Here is a 17502-nt window from a genome sequence, read left to right on the forward strand (position 1 = left end):
GATAAGTAGTCAGTGTTATCACTGGCATCTGAAATGTGACAAGCCTGGTGAAGTATTTCTTCTAACATGTGAAACTCTACAAAAAGTAAACAGTTCCACTATTGCTATGCTCTTTGACAATTCTATGAAACTACTCTGGCTGGATGGTGTAGAAAGGGGAAATATCCTTCTCTTTGTAACAGATACCACTCCATACATGACTAAAGCAGCCAAGGGACTTAAACTTCTTTATCCAAAAATGATCCATATCACATGCCTTGCACATGGTTTACACAGAGTGGCCAAAGAGATTCGAAGCAACTATCCTGATGTAGATAATTTCAAATGCGAAAAAAATGTTAATTAAAGCTCCACTTTGAGTACAAAGTTCAAAGAAATTGCTCCTACTTTGGCTCTCCCTCCCCAACCTGTCATGACATGTTGGAGGACTTGGCTGGATGCAGCTATGTATTATTTCACAAATTATGCTTCCTTGCAGCAGATAAAGAATTTGACTGTTGTGAATCTTCCTCCATCAAGATTGTGCAAGATTCCTTTTCTGAAACCTTGGCTGGAAAATTAGCATATATAGGATTTAACTTCAGTGGATTATCAAGAGCAATCACCCTGTCATGAGTACTGATGGTGAGCAGGAGGGGGCCCCTATCCAGGGGGGAAAACGCATGTGTAGTTTAGATAATTTGAGCTGTTATTCAAAGAAACCCAGAACAGACCCGACTTGACTTTTGGGGTTTATTTGTCTGGGTTTTCCCACGCTTCTTCAGTTTGGTAGGATTTTCTGTCTACAATAGCAGTAATAAAACACTAGAGACCTATTCCTCATCTCAGCGTGGTTCTTGCTTAGTCACGACACACCCACCTTGAAACTGTAGGAATGGAACTCAGTGATGCACTGAACATTGTAAAACAAACTGAGAGTGATTTAAAGCAAGCAAAGGGGAAAGTGGCTGAAAAAATTAGTGATAAACTGCAAAGAGTGCTGCAATCTAATCTGGGTTATTCAACACTTTGCAAAATAAGTAATGTTCTAAATGGACTCAAAGCAAAATTTGAAGACTTCGAGCTAGAATTTTCTCCAGATGAGTTTGCTTTTTTCAAATTTGCTATTGATGGAGTTTTTAAATGTTAATAAAAGAATTCCAAGCAGCAAACAGCAATCTTGAAGAGTAGAAGCATGAACCAAAAAAGGAACTTGCACATCAAGCTTATGTTCAGAAATAAATTCAGTCTTCACACTGTAGTTAGATGAAGAAAAAAATAGAAATAGCTTACTTTTATTCAGTAGATCTGGATGCAGGTAGGTTCATAGTAGAAAGCACTTAATCATCACTGTTCTTGGTAGCAGAGGATGGTTGGGGGAGGGCTGCATTCCTGCAGCACCTCCTGCTTGCATGTGTGCCAGAAAGGTAATGGAGACTGTTAATCCCCAAGCCCAAGGAGGAAGAGGACAGGGAAATCAGGTGACCCATGTGACATCCCACAAGCACAATAGAGATGTGTTTGCTAGAGAGATCCCCTTATGCTTACGAGACAATGCTGAGTTGACCCCTGATAATTCCAACACCTATAACCTCTTGTGATGTCAAATGGAGTTTCTCCAGATACAAGAACATACTGGTGGACAACAGAAGGAATTTTGAGTTTGATAACCTCAAGATGCACGTGGTCATCCAATGCAATTCTGCTGTTAATGAAAACTAATCCAGGGATGACCATTTTACTCTCAAAATGTTCATTTGATTCCTGCAGTATTAGCACTTCTGCACTGGAAGTGAAGAAGAATAAACCTTTTAATATGTGTGTGTGTGTGTGTGTGTGTGTGTGTAAGCACAGATTTTTAAAAATTGGGTGCTAATTTCAGAAAAATTGTAAAGTCATATTTTTGGTTTAATTGGTTATATTTAAATGGTTTTACGGTCATAAATGCTTGCATATTTCTAACATTTTTAGGTCATAGAAATCCTTGCCCTACTAATAAGTTATATAAAGATGTTTCTGTGGACAATGATAGATGGAAATCTTTAAACCTTACCCCCTTGGGATATGGTAAATATTCTCAGAATGAAGGTAATTCCCAGCATACTTTACATTTTGTGTGGATTGTTTATTGTTTTATTCACAGAAAGAGACACAGACACAGTCACTCACACATAGAGATGATAGATGTACCACCATTTAAATATGTTCTTCTGTAAATTTCTATGGGCTTCTTCAATTCAAACTATCTTTGAAAAAGATATATTTGTTACTTAATGATGGGGTTTGGGTTTCCCAAATTTTGAATTATACCATTATGCATATTTTCTGATCATACCAAATTTGGAGCAACTTCATGCAGTATAAATTCTCCTTCCTAGGCCCTTTTGGAATATTCATATATGTCATTCTTAATTACTTAGATGGCACTGCCTTCAAAACATAAGAGATAATAGACGTAACTCTTTCAACTATTACGTCAAGTTGAAAATTGTGGTATACTGTTTCTGGAAAATGGCATTTTGATCCTTTTTCTTATGCTAAATTAATGCAGTGCAATAATCCAGACCTTAAAACTGATTTTTAAAAAACTGTATTATATGGAAAATTTGGATGCTTTTTTTTCTTTAGACTACTTACGGAATGATAATGATGGTTTTTTATTATTTCCTTTGTTAAAGAATAATATACAGTATACTTTTACTTTAGCATTCCACTGGCAATATTTACAGCTACAACATCTATTTGGACCTGCAGCATTTCAGCTTCAGAGACACATAAATGATTAGAAGAGATCATTAAATCTTACGGAACTTAAAATCCCACAATTAGTTCTCATAAATACTCATTTCCAATAAATCAGTATGATATGTACATTTTAAAAACTGAATGGGATAAATACGTGGAGATCTAATCTAATCTGACAACAGAAGATTGTCTTAACATCTGTATCAAAAATTTTAATATATATCTTAGAATATAATTTATTCAACATAAAGTAATATTTTGGATTTATAGGTCCCCATTAGATTTGTACAGAAAAGGAACCAAAGTCATTGCCTTTTTGGAGATGTAATAATGTGTCCTTTAAACATACAGTACCTTTTTGCGATGTCCTAAAATTATTATATTTTGAGAACAGGTTGCACCAGTTTGACTTCAGATGGATCTTAACTTTTGGGGATGGCTATATTTTTTTGAACTACTACCTATTACATGGAAACTGATAGCTGGACAACAGAAATGGATTCTCTGTGCCATCCTTATCACTCGGAGATTTGCTGTTCAAGACTGGAAAGATACATTTATAGCCCCAATTAGCCAATGGACTGAAGACGTCAGGTTACTTGCAAGTTCTGAACAAGTTGCATACAAACAGAGACTATGAACAGACAATTATAATGTAATATGGCCACCTTTTGTTGAAGCTTCTGTGTAAAACTAAGAGAAGACTACATATATTCCCTTTGTTTATTATTGGTTTCTCTTTTTCTACTGTTCTGTTGGTACAAATTATAATATTTTAGGGTTTTTTTCTAAGTTCAGAATTTAATTTGCAATTATAATACAACAGCTAAAAACCCTAAATTCAGGGCTGAAATTTCTCCATCAAATTCATTAGTTAACCAACAGATACTGTTGGTATATCATTGTTATTCTGCAAGGATACAGAAATGCCCTGGTACCATGGTAACTAATTGTTCGGCAGGGTGAAAGGGTCAGGCTTCATTGTTCTCAGGTTGGGGTGTGGAAAAGGTTAAGTGTCGGATGACCAAATAAGGAAAAAGCTGCCTGCATGCTTGGGGAACTTGCCTGGACTTGCTGCCAGTGGTTTTAGTTTGTTTCTGTTCAGCTCAGCAGCAGCTCTTTTTGCTCAGCGCGTGTGCGCCTGTGTGTGAGCTTGTAAATATGCCTTTTTGTATTTAAGGATTTTGACCCATCCAGGAAACTGGATGAGAAACTGTTTATGTTCTCTATGTTTTGTTTGAATACAACTTTTTCGCTGAAATGCCCGGTGTTTTCTTTCTGATCTCTCGTGCTAAATGCTTTCCAGCACTCTGCACATGCTTCACATGTACCAACAGATATGAGATTACAAAATCTTTTGAAATATTTGAAGGTTAGGTCCTCCCTTTCCTTTCGTTTCCTTTTTTTATGGTCAGCGCTGCAAAAACCACTTAGGTCTGTCCTCCCTCCCTCTTTATGGTCAGCACTGCAAAAACCACCCTGGAGCTTTCCCCATTTTTGGGGAAGAGTAGTACTTATGACAACTTCTTGCACAGTTGGGGAGTGGGGAGGGGAGGCCCTGATCATGCTGAATCAGCTTTAAACATAATTCAGTGATCCTTTGAATGGTTTCTGCCTTACCTGATGAATCTGGCAATTGGTGAGCATCAACATCTGCAACTGAAGATGGACTGGAATTAGTGAAATTCAGACTATAAAAAAGCATGGTTTTTAAAATAGGCAAATACTTGTCGGTATAACTTCTATGGATGTCTATATTTACTACGTATATTAGTTTTCTTATCTAATAGTTCCTATGACTTTCTATAAACTCCCTCTCTCCCCCTTTTCTTTTATAGGCAGGCTTGAATGGCCCACAACCGTGAAAATTACCAGGCTTAGCTAACCATGCCCCTGCCCTCTCTCCCAGCTCTGGGTTGCAGAATCAGTCTTGGAAGGAGGAGGAGAATGGCCATTAAACCATTCCCCCCACTCCTACCATTCTAAGCTGTTCCAAAGGAGATCATGATCAATGGTATCAAAGGCCATCCAGAGATCAAGGAGGGCTAGGACGGATATACTCCCCATGTCCTGATCCTGTCAGAGGCCATCCATAAATGCCATGAAGTCCATCTCAGAGCTATATCCCAACCTGAAATACAACTGGACAGGATCTAGATAATTGTTTCCTCCAGGATGCTCAAAGCTGCAAGGCTACCACATTCTCAAGAACCTTCCCTAAAATGGAAAGTTTGTAGACCAGACAAAAACTGTCCAGTACCACTGGATCCAGTGATGGCTCTTAAGGAGAGGGTGAACCATCACTTCCTTTCAAGCAGGTGGAATCATCCCCTCCCATCAAGAAGCATTTACCAACTCTTGGATTCAGCTACATGTGGTCTCCTGGGAGGCCTTAACCAACTAGGAGGGACATGGATCTAAAAGAGGGAAGGATTCAACCTCCCAAGGACCCCAGCCACTTCCTCAAGGCTAACTGGCTCAAAAGCCAGGACAAGCTGGCTTGTGCAGTGTGCAGTGAGTGACTGTCAGTGTTGGAGAACGAGGGGAGGAATTCAGATGTACTGGTAGCTGAAATCTGATTAAGCAGAGAAAGAGCAATAACAACAGCTATCTGGCAGCTGGGAATGAACTTTTCCCCATCTAGCAAAGGCCTAAACGTCTATGAGATGCTAAAGTCCCTTCAGAAGTTTGGGATAGCAGGAACCAGAACTTGGCTGAAAATACTAAAACACCAGCCAAAGCTAAGGTAGCTAAAGGGTGGCTAAGAGGAGTCAACCCACAAGTCACAGCTGGGAGAGCAGCCAATGCCAGTTGCTTGGCACAGCTGTAATGCAACTCAAGGAAAAGGAAAAAGGGAAAAGACAGAAAGGAATTCATAAAAATTCATAGCAACTGCAAAGAAGAATCTTTAGAATTAGAAGCACAGTACATAGTGAGAAGGTGACCAAGAAGTCAATATCAGGACTTGTGTTCTTTTTGTATAGCAAAGCTTCCCTTGTAAGGAAGGAGAAAAATTAGTAGTTAGCCTGAGCTGCCTCCTACTAACATTGAGTTGACCCATGTCCCCACCCTTCAGCTCCCCCAATCCCTCCTTCTGGGAAAGCAAGAGCTGGGTGTGGGTGCTCACTGGCTCTGTCAGCAGGACCCCTGATTCCTACTGCAGCAGTGCCTAATGAATGCACCCCTCTGGGCAACATTGTTCATCCTGCTGGCCTGTGCACAAAGCTCCCACCCTGCATCATCCTCATCTCTATTTTCTATCCCGGTTTATTTTTCATATGTGGACAGTGCGGGTAGAAATCCTTGCCTGTCCAATGGTGAGGCCTTTGTGGTGTTGGGTGTGTTGGTATTCATTTTTTTTTCCTGCTTTTGGCTGTAGAGCCATTAAGGTCACCATGGTTATTGAATACTTCCTTAAGAATCAGCAGGGTGAAGAGGTCGAATTTAATTGTCCTCAGTTTGAGTGTTAATAGCTGCAATGCCTGGAAGAGGAATTCCTGGACTTGTTTTAGTTTCAGTTTCCTTCTTTCTACACAGCCTCTTAGCTTGGTGCTCTCTGAGCATGTGTGTGAATGCACAGCTTGTAAAATATTTTTGTGTGCTTTCTGTAAATAAATTTATTTTTATAGAAATGCCTGGTGTGTGATTTTCCTGATCTCTTGGGCCAAATGCTTTCCAGCACTCTGCCACAGGTTATGGTTCCAGTAAGAAGCCCAGTAAACCCCAGAGAGAGCAGAGAGATCAGCTCCACACCTCATGCACATTTTAAAGGCAGGTAGCAAAGACCTGTGAAGATTTTCCTTGGAGCCGCCTGGAGATTTTCCAGCAACTGCCGGTCTGCAGGACTTAGAAGCTAGCTGAGGTGACTTGCAAAAGAAGGAAGAAGCCATGGCTGCCTCCCAGCCCTCAGCAATGCCTCTGGAGCGCCTATCAGAGACCAACTACTTGAATTGGGCCCTGAAGATGGAGATGTATCTTCGCAGAGAGAATCTTTGGCTGCCAATTGGTGAGCAAACTCCCCAAAATCCCAGTGCTGAATGGCTTAGACAGGATGAGTGGGCTAGAGCCACCATTATCCTGGGAGCTGAGGACAATCAGCTAGTACACGTGAGAGGTATGCAGTCTGCAAAGCAGCTGTGGGACGCTTTGAGAGACTTGTATGTAAAGGCAACAGCAGGGAGTAAAGTTACCCTGACAAAAAAGCTGCACAAAGCCTACCTAGCAGAAGGAGATAGCCTTCCTGAGCACCTGCATCATATTCAGCAGCTGTTTGTTGAGTTGCAGGAGAGAGGAATGGAATTTACGCCTCTCACAAAATCCTATATCCTCCTGTCCTCACTGAATGAAACGTGGGACACACTAATTTGTACCCTGGAGGTTATGCCTGAAGCAGACCTCACCCCATCGTATGTTACACAGTGCTTACTTGCTGAATGGGAGAAGAAAGAGGACAGATCCCCCCCCATCTCTTCTGGAAAGCTACAGCATCAGAAAACAAGGGAAAAGAAGGGAAAAGAAGCTGAGGCTACAGCACTAGCCAGACAGCAATGCTTCATTTGTGGTTCAGCTGGACATTTGCAGGAAGACTGTGCCTTGAGACCCAAGAGTAGAAATACAAAGAGGAACACAAAGGCAACACAGAAGAAGGCTCTTCAGACAACCCAAATTGCACAGGTTGCTGAGAAGGGTAATTCTGATGTATGGGTGTTAGATTCTGGAGCCAATTGTCATTTATGTAATTGTAAAAGCTCTTTTGCATCACTGTCGAAAACAGACAGACAAAGTGTGTCTTTGGCTGATGAGTCTGTGACCAAAATTATGGGACAAGGTGACATGTATTTATCCTGCTTGGGAGAAACTGTGAAAGGTGTGTTGTATGTGCCAAATTTACAGTCAAACCTTTTATCTGTGGCACAATTAGCTGCAACAAAGTATATCATAACATTTAAGAAAAATGGTTGTGAGATACGTAAAAATGGGAAATTGTGTGTCACTGGTTTGTTAAAAGACTCCTTGTACATTGTGCAAAATGCAAGGAAGCCAAGCTGCAAGGCTGCAGTTGGCAACATCCATATCATGACCAATGTGTACACCTAATGCATAGGAGATTTGGTCATGCTAATTTCAAGTATATAGCACAAATGCCACAGCTGGGTGCTGACCTAAAGTTAAAACCCTGTGACAAATACTTAGATTGTGTAGTTTGCAAAGAATGCAAAACACAAAAAGCTCCTGTGAGTAAGCACAGTGACAGAGTTACAACTAGACCTCTAGAAATTGTACACTCTGACATTATTGGTCCTTTTGCTCCAAGTCTTGGACAAGCAAGGTATGCAATGACCATAACTGATGATTTCTCAAGGTACATATTTATCTACATCTTAAAACACAAAGATGAGGCATTTGAGAAATTTAAAAGTTTTGTGACATGGGCAAATGGAAAATTCCTAAGGCCTGTATCTGCACTCCAATGTGATAGGAGGAGAGTACCTTTCTCACAAATTCAAAAGGTTCCTAGTGGAAAAGGGGATAGAACAAATTCTTTCTAACCCTTACACCCCTCAGCAAAATGGTGTTGCTGAATGAAAGGGCAGAACCTTGCAAAATGCGATGGAATGCATGCTTAAAGATTCCAGGTTATCGTTCAGATTTTGGGCAGAAGGAATATCCACTGCCTGTTATGTACAAAACAGACTGTATAACTCTGTGATTCAGGACACTCCTTTCCACTTGTTTTATGGTGCGAAACCAAAGGTAAACCATCTTAGAGTGTTTGGTAGCATTGCATGGGTTCACATTCCAAAACAGCAGAGAAGGAAAGGAGGCCCCACAACAAAGAAAGCCATCTTTGTTGGCTATGAACAAAGCCAGAGGAGCTACAGGTTCATAGTGGGAGAGAAATTAATAATTAGCAAAAGTGCTTCTTCTGCTGAGCAAAACTGGGGGAGATTAAATTCTAGCTCTCCAGTTGATCTAACAACAACAAGAGAACAGCAAGGACTTGCTGATAGTGATCTTTTGCCTAATAAGGATATTAAGCCAGAAAAGCAAACTGAAGATCTGTCTGATTAGACAGATGCTTCTAAGGAAAGTGATGAGAGTCACAATTTAAGCCCTGTATTACCTCGCAGATCTCAGAGGAGTAATAAAGGCGTTCCTCCATCACGTTTTCAGGCTGAAACAGTAAAGGCTTTTCACATATTCACAGAACCTGAGTCTTTAGAACAAGTGAATGCTTTACCACCTGAGATTGCACAAAATTGGCATTCTGCCATGCAACAGGAGTTAGCATCCTTGAAAGAAAATAAAACATGGAAACTGGTAAATCTACCTCCCAATGAACGCTGTCTAGGTTGTAGGTGGGTTTTCAAACTGAAAAAGGATGCTGATGGCAAAATCCAAAAATATAAAGCAAGGTTGGTTGCAAGAAGGTTCACTCAAAGGAAAGATTTAGACTTTGACAAGACTTTTGCATCAGTTACTAAAGGTGAATCAATTAGATTACTGTTAAAAGTTGCTGCACTCAAAGGAATGTCAGTTCATCACTATGACATTCAAACTGCATTTCTCTATGGTGATTTAGACCACAAATTATACATGCAGCAACCCCCTGGCTATGAAAAAGGGGAGAATCTGGTCTGTGAACTGCAAAAGTCAATCTATGGATTAAAACAGGCTGCTAGATCCTGGAACCAAAAATTAGATGAAAAACTGCAGAATTTTGGTTTTGAAGAAGGAAAAGCAGATCCATGTGTATATGTGAAGAAAGACAAACAAGGCTGTATGTATCTGTGCATTTATGTTGATGATTTGCTGTTGTTCACATCAACAGAAAAACAAAGGCTTGATATTGAAGCCTGCATGAAAAGCCATTTCACATTAAAAAGCCTTGGAACAGTAACTAATTACCTAGGCTTGGAAATACACAGGGAGAAGGATGGTAGTTTTCTGTTAAGCCAACGTAGTAAAATTCAAAAGCTCCTAGAGGATTTTAACATGCAAGACTGTAAACCAGTCTCGACTCCGATGATAGCAGATTTTCAGAAAGATATAGGAGAAACTCAATTAACTGAGGCAGAAAAATATAGATCTGCAATTGGAAGTTTACTGTACACTGCAAATCACTCTTGCCCAGATATTTCAAATTCTGTGGCCATTTGTAGTAGGCAGGTAGAGAAGCCTACATCTACTGGAAAAGCAGCACTGAAGAGGTTAATAAGGTATTTGCAAGGAACAAAGAATTATTGCCTGAAGCTAAATGCCTGTGGAACAGAGAAATTGCAGGCTTTTGCCGATTCTGACTGTGGAGCAGATGTCAGTGACAGGAAATCCACTTCTGGGATTTTAATTCAATTTGCTGGGTCAAGCTTAGGCTGGAATTCTAGAAAGCAAACACTTGTTGTTCTTTCCACTGCAGAAACAGAGTTTTATTCTCTAGCACAAACCTGTAATGAGGTTATATGGTTTACAGTTGTTAAAAGACATAGGCATGGAAGTGAACCAGCCTATAACTGTTTATGAGGATAATCAAGCTTGCATTGCTATGGCAAAATCTGAAGCCTGCAAGAATAGGACAAAACATATCGATATTAGATATCACTATATCAAAGACATGATAGCCAAAGGGGAAATAATGTTAAAATATTGTGAATCAAAAGACATGATTGCTGATATTTTAACCAAACCTCTTGCTCTACCAAGACATACAGAGTTGACAAAGAAAATTGGTTTGTATCCTAAGCATAAAAAAAAAGGGGGGGGAGTGTTGGTATTCATTTTCCCCCCTGCTTTTGGCTGTAGAGCCATTAAGGTTACCATGGTAATTGAGTACTTCCTTAAGTATCAGCAGGGTGAAGAGGTCGAATTTAATTGTCCTCAGTTTGGGTGTTAATAGCTGCATTGCCTGGGGGAGGAACTTCCTGGACTTGTTTTAGTTTCAGTTTCCTTCTTTCTACACAGCCTCTCAGCTCGGTGCTCTCTGAGCACATGTGTGAATGCACAGCTTGTAAAATATTTTTTGTGCTTTCTGTAAATAAATTTATTTTTATAGAAATGCCTGGTGTGTGATTTTCCTGATCTCTTGGGCCAAATGCTTTCCAGCACTCTGCCACAGGGTGGGTATATCCCAACGATGCAATCCTCTACAATTTATTTTCCAAGTGTATCTTAAATTTGGGGAGCTTTGCATAACATGGTCTTTGCAGCAAAGCCCCCATTTGGCGTAATAGTTCCTTTGGGTTTTCCAAATTCTGAGTATGTCTCTTTCAGAACCCCAGTGAGCTCTTCACCATATTTCAGCTGAATGTGGACTGAGTTTCAATGACTCCATGTCAGCTATTCAATCTTTTCAGTCTTTCCTTCTCTAGCCTAAGTAGCTTGATGAAATTGCAGTCCCCTAGATCTCTGGACAGCTCAAGGGTTGTGCCCTCCTTCAAGAATGCCCTTGTTTCCATATAGACCAGTCTGAGGCCATCGAACAGAACGTTAGGCAAACTGAAGCAGCCATACAGGTTGCAACAAGGCACAAATGGGATTTCTTCTTGGGATTAGGACTCGTTCTGGGACACTTCTTGGCTCCCCGATTTGGGATCCCTAGTATAGAAATGTACACAGGGAATTTTAGATATTGGGGGGCTGTCCTTCCCCAAGGTCAGCTCTAAATTACTTTCCACTTAGGGCTCCTGCAAGAGAATGCTGCCCATCTTTTTTCTCTGGCTCCACCCAGCATTACACACTCTATTCTCTCTTAGCAACAATGGCATCACCACCTTAAGATATCTTAATACTGTATCATGTCAGGAAGCATGCTAGAAAAATGGATGGACTATATTCAACTTTTAAGGATCTCCCTTGAATTTAGATCAATGGACTAACTTGTTTTGCTTGAGCTTGGCTTATCATTCTACTTTGACAGTGATAGGAAAAGGCCAAGCTGAGTGATGGACCAGATGCTTCCCTTACGTTTGATTCCAGGATCAAGACCTGGAATCTCAGGCCATAAGGAAAGCCCCACTCTAAAATCCCAGGCAGCCACTGCCAATCCTAGTAAACAACCATGGATCAGTTGAACAAGGTTCAGGAGAAGGTAGTTTCCGAAATCACAAGGGGTTTTTATTTCAAGCTGATCTTCAGTGGAGAGAACATTTCTGTAATATGTTGGGTTTCCTTACCTTTCTGTAGAGTTTCTTCAAGTTTTTTAGCAACATCATTTATATTGCATTTTTGAAGGACCTGAATGCACACCTTTAGAGCATCTTCTCCATAATACTGAATCATGTCATCTACAACTTTTTGTCGATTAGCTTTCTCCAATGTATCTGTAGGAATGTTTGGCTTTCCATGGTAGTCAATACGTTTTAGCCTCCATTTAAATTCTTCAAATGGCTCTTCACGGAGTTCTTTCAATGCTTTGTAAAGATCACTCACAAGGTTGCTCATGTCAGTTATGATGGATTATATCTGATCTAGAATTAAAATTAGAGGATTAAACTAACATTTTATGGAAAATGAAGTTTGAAGGGAACAGTATTTTCTTTTTTCAAGTTCAACTGGATAGCACATTCACAAAGGTATTATGCTACCCATAGCATAGCAGTTTATTTATTATTTCATTTATACAAATTTGTGTTTGTAAACCTTTCCATACGTTCTAGGCAGGTTACAGCCCTAAAACATATATGGCACTCATCCTGACCTGGGGTGGCAAGCTGTAAATAAGAATTCCCACCCTTCAGGGCTCCCCCTATCCTATCCAGGGATGTGAACATGCAGCTTTCCTCTTGGCTTGCAGGTAATGTACGGGCAGATTCCACCTTGAGTAACACATCCCTGTTTGGAGCCACACTATTTGGAAGATGCAGAAACACTCAAAACTGCCCCTTGTAGATTGTCCAAAAGGAGGCCATAGATACTTAGAGGGTGTTCACCCATTATCCAATTCTGTTGAGGTCATCCATAAGAGCAGCAAGGTAGCTTCCTTCCCTTGCCCAGACCTGAACCCAGACCAGAGGAGATGCAGATACTCTCTTCATCCAAGCCTTCTATAGTAAGGGTGGCACCTTGTGGGACAGGTTCAAAGAGAAGGTGGATGGGCATCTGTCAGAGATGGATCCTGCACTGAGAAGGGGACTGGATGAAATGACCTTTAAGATTCTAGCTCCATCCCACGACCTTTGATGCAACCTTGCCTAAAATGGGAAAGTTGGAGATTGAGTGAGAGTTATCTAAACCGGCTGGCTCAAGTGATGGCTGTGTGTGTATGTGTGTGTGTGTGTGTGTGTGTGTGTGTGAGATAGATGTTTTTTTTTTACAAAGGTAAAAGATGAGTACAGAAAGATTTAAAAAGGAAATAGTAAAGAAAGAAGATATAAAAAAGTGTGGAAAATAATAAAAAGCAAAGAAAAAGAAGAAGAAAAAAGACTGCTTAGGAAGCGACTTCTGATTTTCTTTACAGGAGTTACAAGCATATTTGATACCATTTTCTACCATAAAATTACATAATATAGTTCCATTCGTCCCATATATAGCCCTTTTAAATCAGTAAATCACCAGTTCATTTTTATCCATTTTCAGCAAAAAGTAAATGCTGTTCCTTCTCTAATCAAACAAAAGTCAATTTAGCCATTTCTGCAAGTTCTATCATCTTCACGATCCACTCCTCTGTTGTGGGTATTTCTGTATTTTTCCATCCGTGTGCATATAATAGCCTTGCTGCAGTCACCATACATAAAACCAATCGTCTGTTCTAATTGGGTATCCATGTCTAGGAAGAAAAATTCTGGTTTTATCTGAATATTAGTTTTTTAAGTTCTCTGCATCATCATATATATTTTATCCAATATTTTTCCCTTTTTCACAAGTCCACCATGCATGGAAAAATGCCCCTTCATTTATTACAATCTGAATAAATACGTGCAAAACAGACAAAGGTAATTTTATGGTGCATCCAGAAAGCATATTTCCTGCATCATAATTTCACTTTATTCTATGTAGATCAATTCCAACCTTGAGTTATTTGTGAGCACCACTTTGCCTGGCGTTCAGAGACCCTGGAATATCATTAGAGAAGGGTAACAAGGAATTTGGTGGACTAGAAACAAAGTCTTATAAAAAGATGCTGAATAACTGGGGAGTTCCATCCTTGACAAGACTGAGGATATCCCAAAGTAGCTTAAAGGCAGCAAATTATGACAAATTGCAAGCCTGTGAATAGGATACCATATAAAGAAGAACTATGGTCCTTCTGAAAAAGAGGCTCAAGGTTTATTCCTCCTTGAGATCCTGACCTAGATCCTCAATAAAGGACTTCAAGGCGTAGTAGCAGACCCCTCTGGCAGCCATATTACAATGGAGGGAAAAAAGATATGGGAGGTGACTCTTAGGGTTCCCCAGCTTCCAAATGGAAAAGACAGTGACTAATAAAATAAGGCCTCAATTTAAAAGAACTTTGTTTAGCAGACTCACATTTAATAGACACAAATTGGTGGATAGTATGAGTTATAGCAGTAAATAAATGTAATCAGTAATTATCGTGATCGTATATTGTGATATTGGTGTTATATTATTTGGTGTTTATTTTTTACTGCTTCTGATTTTTATTAATGAGCTCTGCCCAGAGTTACAAATTACGAATTGGGCAGCCTCATAAAATCCTTCGATAAGTAACTAACAGCAAAATAGGATTTCTCATGTAGGACTGTGTTCTGGGCACAAAAAACGCCAATTTGCCATTTCATGGACCTTGGGCTTTTACAAATGCCCCTTGCCCTCCATTCGCCCACTAAAGCGAGGGCTTGTGGCACGTTAAAGGGTGCTCAAAACTGAATGCAAGCCCAACAGATGGAACAACGGTGGGGGTCCGACCCCCTGCATCCAGCCCATAAGCTCTTGCAGCATCGGGGATGTCAGACCTCTTTTCTTCTTTCACAGGGGGCACCTGGGGGCCAGATCAGCTTTTGTCTGCCAGGGATGCTCTTCCCCCTGGACAAATGCCCGAGTCCTCACCTCTTCTGCTGAAACAGCCTGGTAGTGGTTAAATGCACAGGCAGCGTAAGAGGCTGAACTCTACAAAGCCAGGGGAGTTTGTCAACGTGAAATCATAGGGGTTGGCCGAACGGATGAAGTAAAATCTGATAGAAGATTTTACATATATAGAACTTAAATATGAATATATTTCATTTTCATATATTTTATAGGTAGTATTCATATGTTAGAAACAGTTGCACTTGTATTATGGCCCTGAAACCGTGTTGTGTTTCCTAGAGGAGTTGTGTTGGCTTCCTTCCTGTTCCTTTCTCAGAGGCCTACAGGCCTTGATAGATAGCCGTGTGCATAGAAACAAGGTAAAGTGTCCATTCCAAGGACAGCTTCTCCAGAGGAAAGGCATTGTTTAATAACAGTCAAGGAGCCCTAGCAAGGATGGAAGGAAGTCCCTTATATGGAATGATATTAAAATAGAATAAAGGCAGAAAATTCCTAACATGGAATGGGGTTAAAGTGGAGTATGGGTAACTGGTGGTATTCTGAAGGAGGAGTTGAATGGAATATATAGAACCTGCTGTAAGCAGGGGGTCCTGTGTGGCCACCCACCTAACAGCTTGATGTCACCACTTTTGCTCTTGGGTGAAGAATAAAGAACTTAATTTCATGCAACCGCCTGTGCCTTTGGTCCCGGCTCAGAAACAACCTGATAAGGAAATATAAAAAATTCGAACAAATCCACCCCAGTAACAAAGCCTTAGAAGTTCACAAGCAGGACATGGAAAAGGCCTCTGATGTAGTTTGATCCCAGTGTCAAGAGACACCCCCCTATACAAAAAGCCAGCCCTTGATGATCTCCAAGCATCATCCATAACTTCTGGAAAAAAACTTCCCTTGCTTTTAGGCTGACTTGGAGATCAGGGACTCTCCACTGCCAGCCTCACTTAAGGCTAAGCAGAAGGGCCTCCTTCCTTCCCGGAGACGTTTTCTCCCTGCAGAAATTACGCTGCGAAAACTTTCCCAAAAGCTGTACGTTTCTGTAGAGATTGGCTCCTCCCCAGAAGGGTCTACCGCACAAATACGTACCACAAAATCCATCCCCCCCCCCATATTTAAGCATTTAGGATGTCAGACTTACCATTCTGTGGCGAAAAAAGGAGGCTGAAAGCTAACTTGGTCCTGAATTTGTAAACAGACAGATAACACTTTGTCCTTCGCAGACCTCCGGTAAAAAGCAGTTTCGTTTTCAAGGCTCGTCCCCCCCCCACTTCCTCCTCGTAGTTTCCAGCTTGAGTCTTATTTCCTCTCCCGTGTCCTGAGGCAAAAGGAAACGTTTCACAGCAGTTCTGCTTAATCGGTCATGTAAAATTACAGGGCTCTGCTAGCCTTGAAGAGAGTGAATTTCCTCAAGAAAGGTTCCAGTGAAGAGACACCCCCTCTGCTTCACTTAAGGCCTTCCACACCGTTTCTGGTGCTTTCTCAGCCTCCCACGGAGCTTGTAATACCAGGAAAGGGCTTCTGGGCATGTGCAGATTCTTTTCCTCCCCTTTGCAAGAGACGGAGCTCGAGGACTTGGAGGAAGCTACAGGGACAGCAAAGCTCTTCTCCTGAGGTGAATCCAAGCTGCTCACACAAGCCTAGAAAATGCTCCCCTCCTTTTTCCCCTTCAGCTCTGTGGGAGAAGTATTGTGTTTGCTAGATCAGACTTGGTGCGGCTTTCACGTTCCCTGTCAATCCCCTTCTGAAGCTCTTACTGTTTTGATGTGTGTGATACCATTGCTATCAGTCTCACTATTGGGCTTTAGGAAACTGCCATTGGCACTGGCGTTGATTGCATTAGACTCTTTGTGAACATTAACTTGAAACCTTGGTGAGATTTTATGGGCATGAATTATCTCATCGGAGTCTGCTGGATATAAGCAACTATTGGTTTTCCAACCAGCAGGTTTTCTGGCCATAGTTTTTGACAGCTTTTCCTTTGGGGGTGCCATTTTTCAACTACTGGCCCTTTTGTCTACTCCATGGCCTACTCCTGGGTGCAGCTGGCCACAGCCACTTGCTGCCAGCACTGAGCGATTCGTCCCTCCCACTCGATCCTGGGAGGAGCAGCCGGGATGAAGCTGGAGGAAGCTCCCCGGGCGTCCCGGGACTCCGGTCCTATCAGCTGAGTGTTGCTGTTTGTGTCAGCAGTGGGTGCGTTACACGTTCAGTGACAAGAGGTTTTGTGTAGCTGAATGTTTTTCTGTGGACTCAGCGTATCAGTAGAAGCCAGACTACCACTGTACATTAGCACTGCAATAGGGATTCCTTAATAGAAGTGCATGCCAAATAAAAATATTAACACTAAACGCTGAAGATGTTGCATTGCATGGGTCTTATTATTATTAGGTTTCTGACACTGTTGTCTCACCTTCTTGGAAAAAAATTCAAGTAGGGGGAACAATGGAGTGATGAGCTTCGGGCAGGGGGGCAGAGAGAACCAGCTAAATCCTGCCTCCTGGGAGACCTGAAGGACTTGCACCTTCTTTCTATCTTTGGTGGAGAGAGCAGGGATGGTCGCTCAATATCCAGCTCCAAATGGAGCTCCTTTTCAAAGTCTCTTCTGGGACTGGGAGAGTTTTCCTTTCTCCCTGTCCCTGGTCAAGAGTGCCCTGCAGACCCCATCGCCTGGCCACTGACAAGGGGGGCCATGCCTGGAAGGAGCAGGCAAGGTGGATGAGGATATCTGTTGCTCTTTCAAATGGAAAAGCAGAGAAAAATGTGTCCAGTCGCGGATCCCCTGAGAGGAATGGCAGGATG

At 41.3% G+C, this 17502-nt stretch overlaps 1 protein-coding gene across 7 annotated transcripts in view; it reads right to left on the bottom strand.

The window, feature by feature from the left end:
- Positions 1–17502, bottom strand: part of LOC134487428 (NACHT, LRR and PYD domains-containing protein 12-like) — a 310626-nt gene that overhangs the window by 74585 nt on the left and 218539 nt on the right. For 3 of the 7 annotated variants that reach the window (XM_063289229.1, XM_063289226.1, XM_063289228.1), the window contains exons 2-3: positions 11895–12188; positions 4345–4383 (exon numbers count right to left, since the gene is read on the bottom strand). The exons of 3 other annotated variants lie outside the window; for them this stretch is intronic. In XM_063289229.1, the coding sequence (XP_063145299.1) occupies positions 4345–4383; positions 11895–12162 (307 nt within the window). In that variant the 5' untranslated portion in view covers positions 12163–12188. Of the gene's footprint in view, positions 1–4344; positions 4384–11894; positions 12189–15841; positions 15950–17502 lie in introns of those variants that run through there. One more of the 7 variants, XM_063289227.1, reaches the window with a different exon arrangement.

Source organism: Candoia aspera, chromosome 1 (genome assembly GCF_035149785.1).
Source record: "Candoia aspera isolate rCanAsp1 chromosome 1, rCanAsp1.hap2, whole genome shotgun sequence".
NCBI lineage: Eukaryota > Metazoa > Chordata > Lepidosauria > Squamata > Boidae > Candoia > Candoia aspera.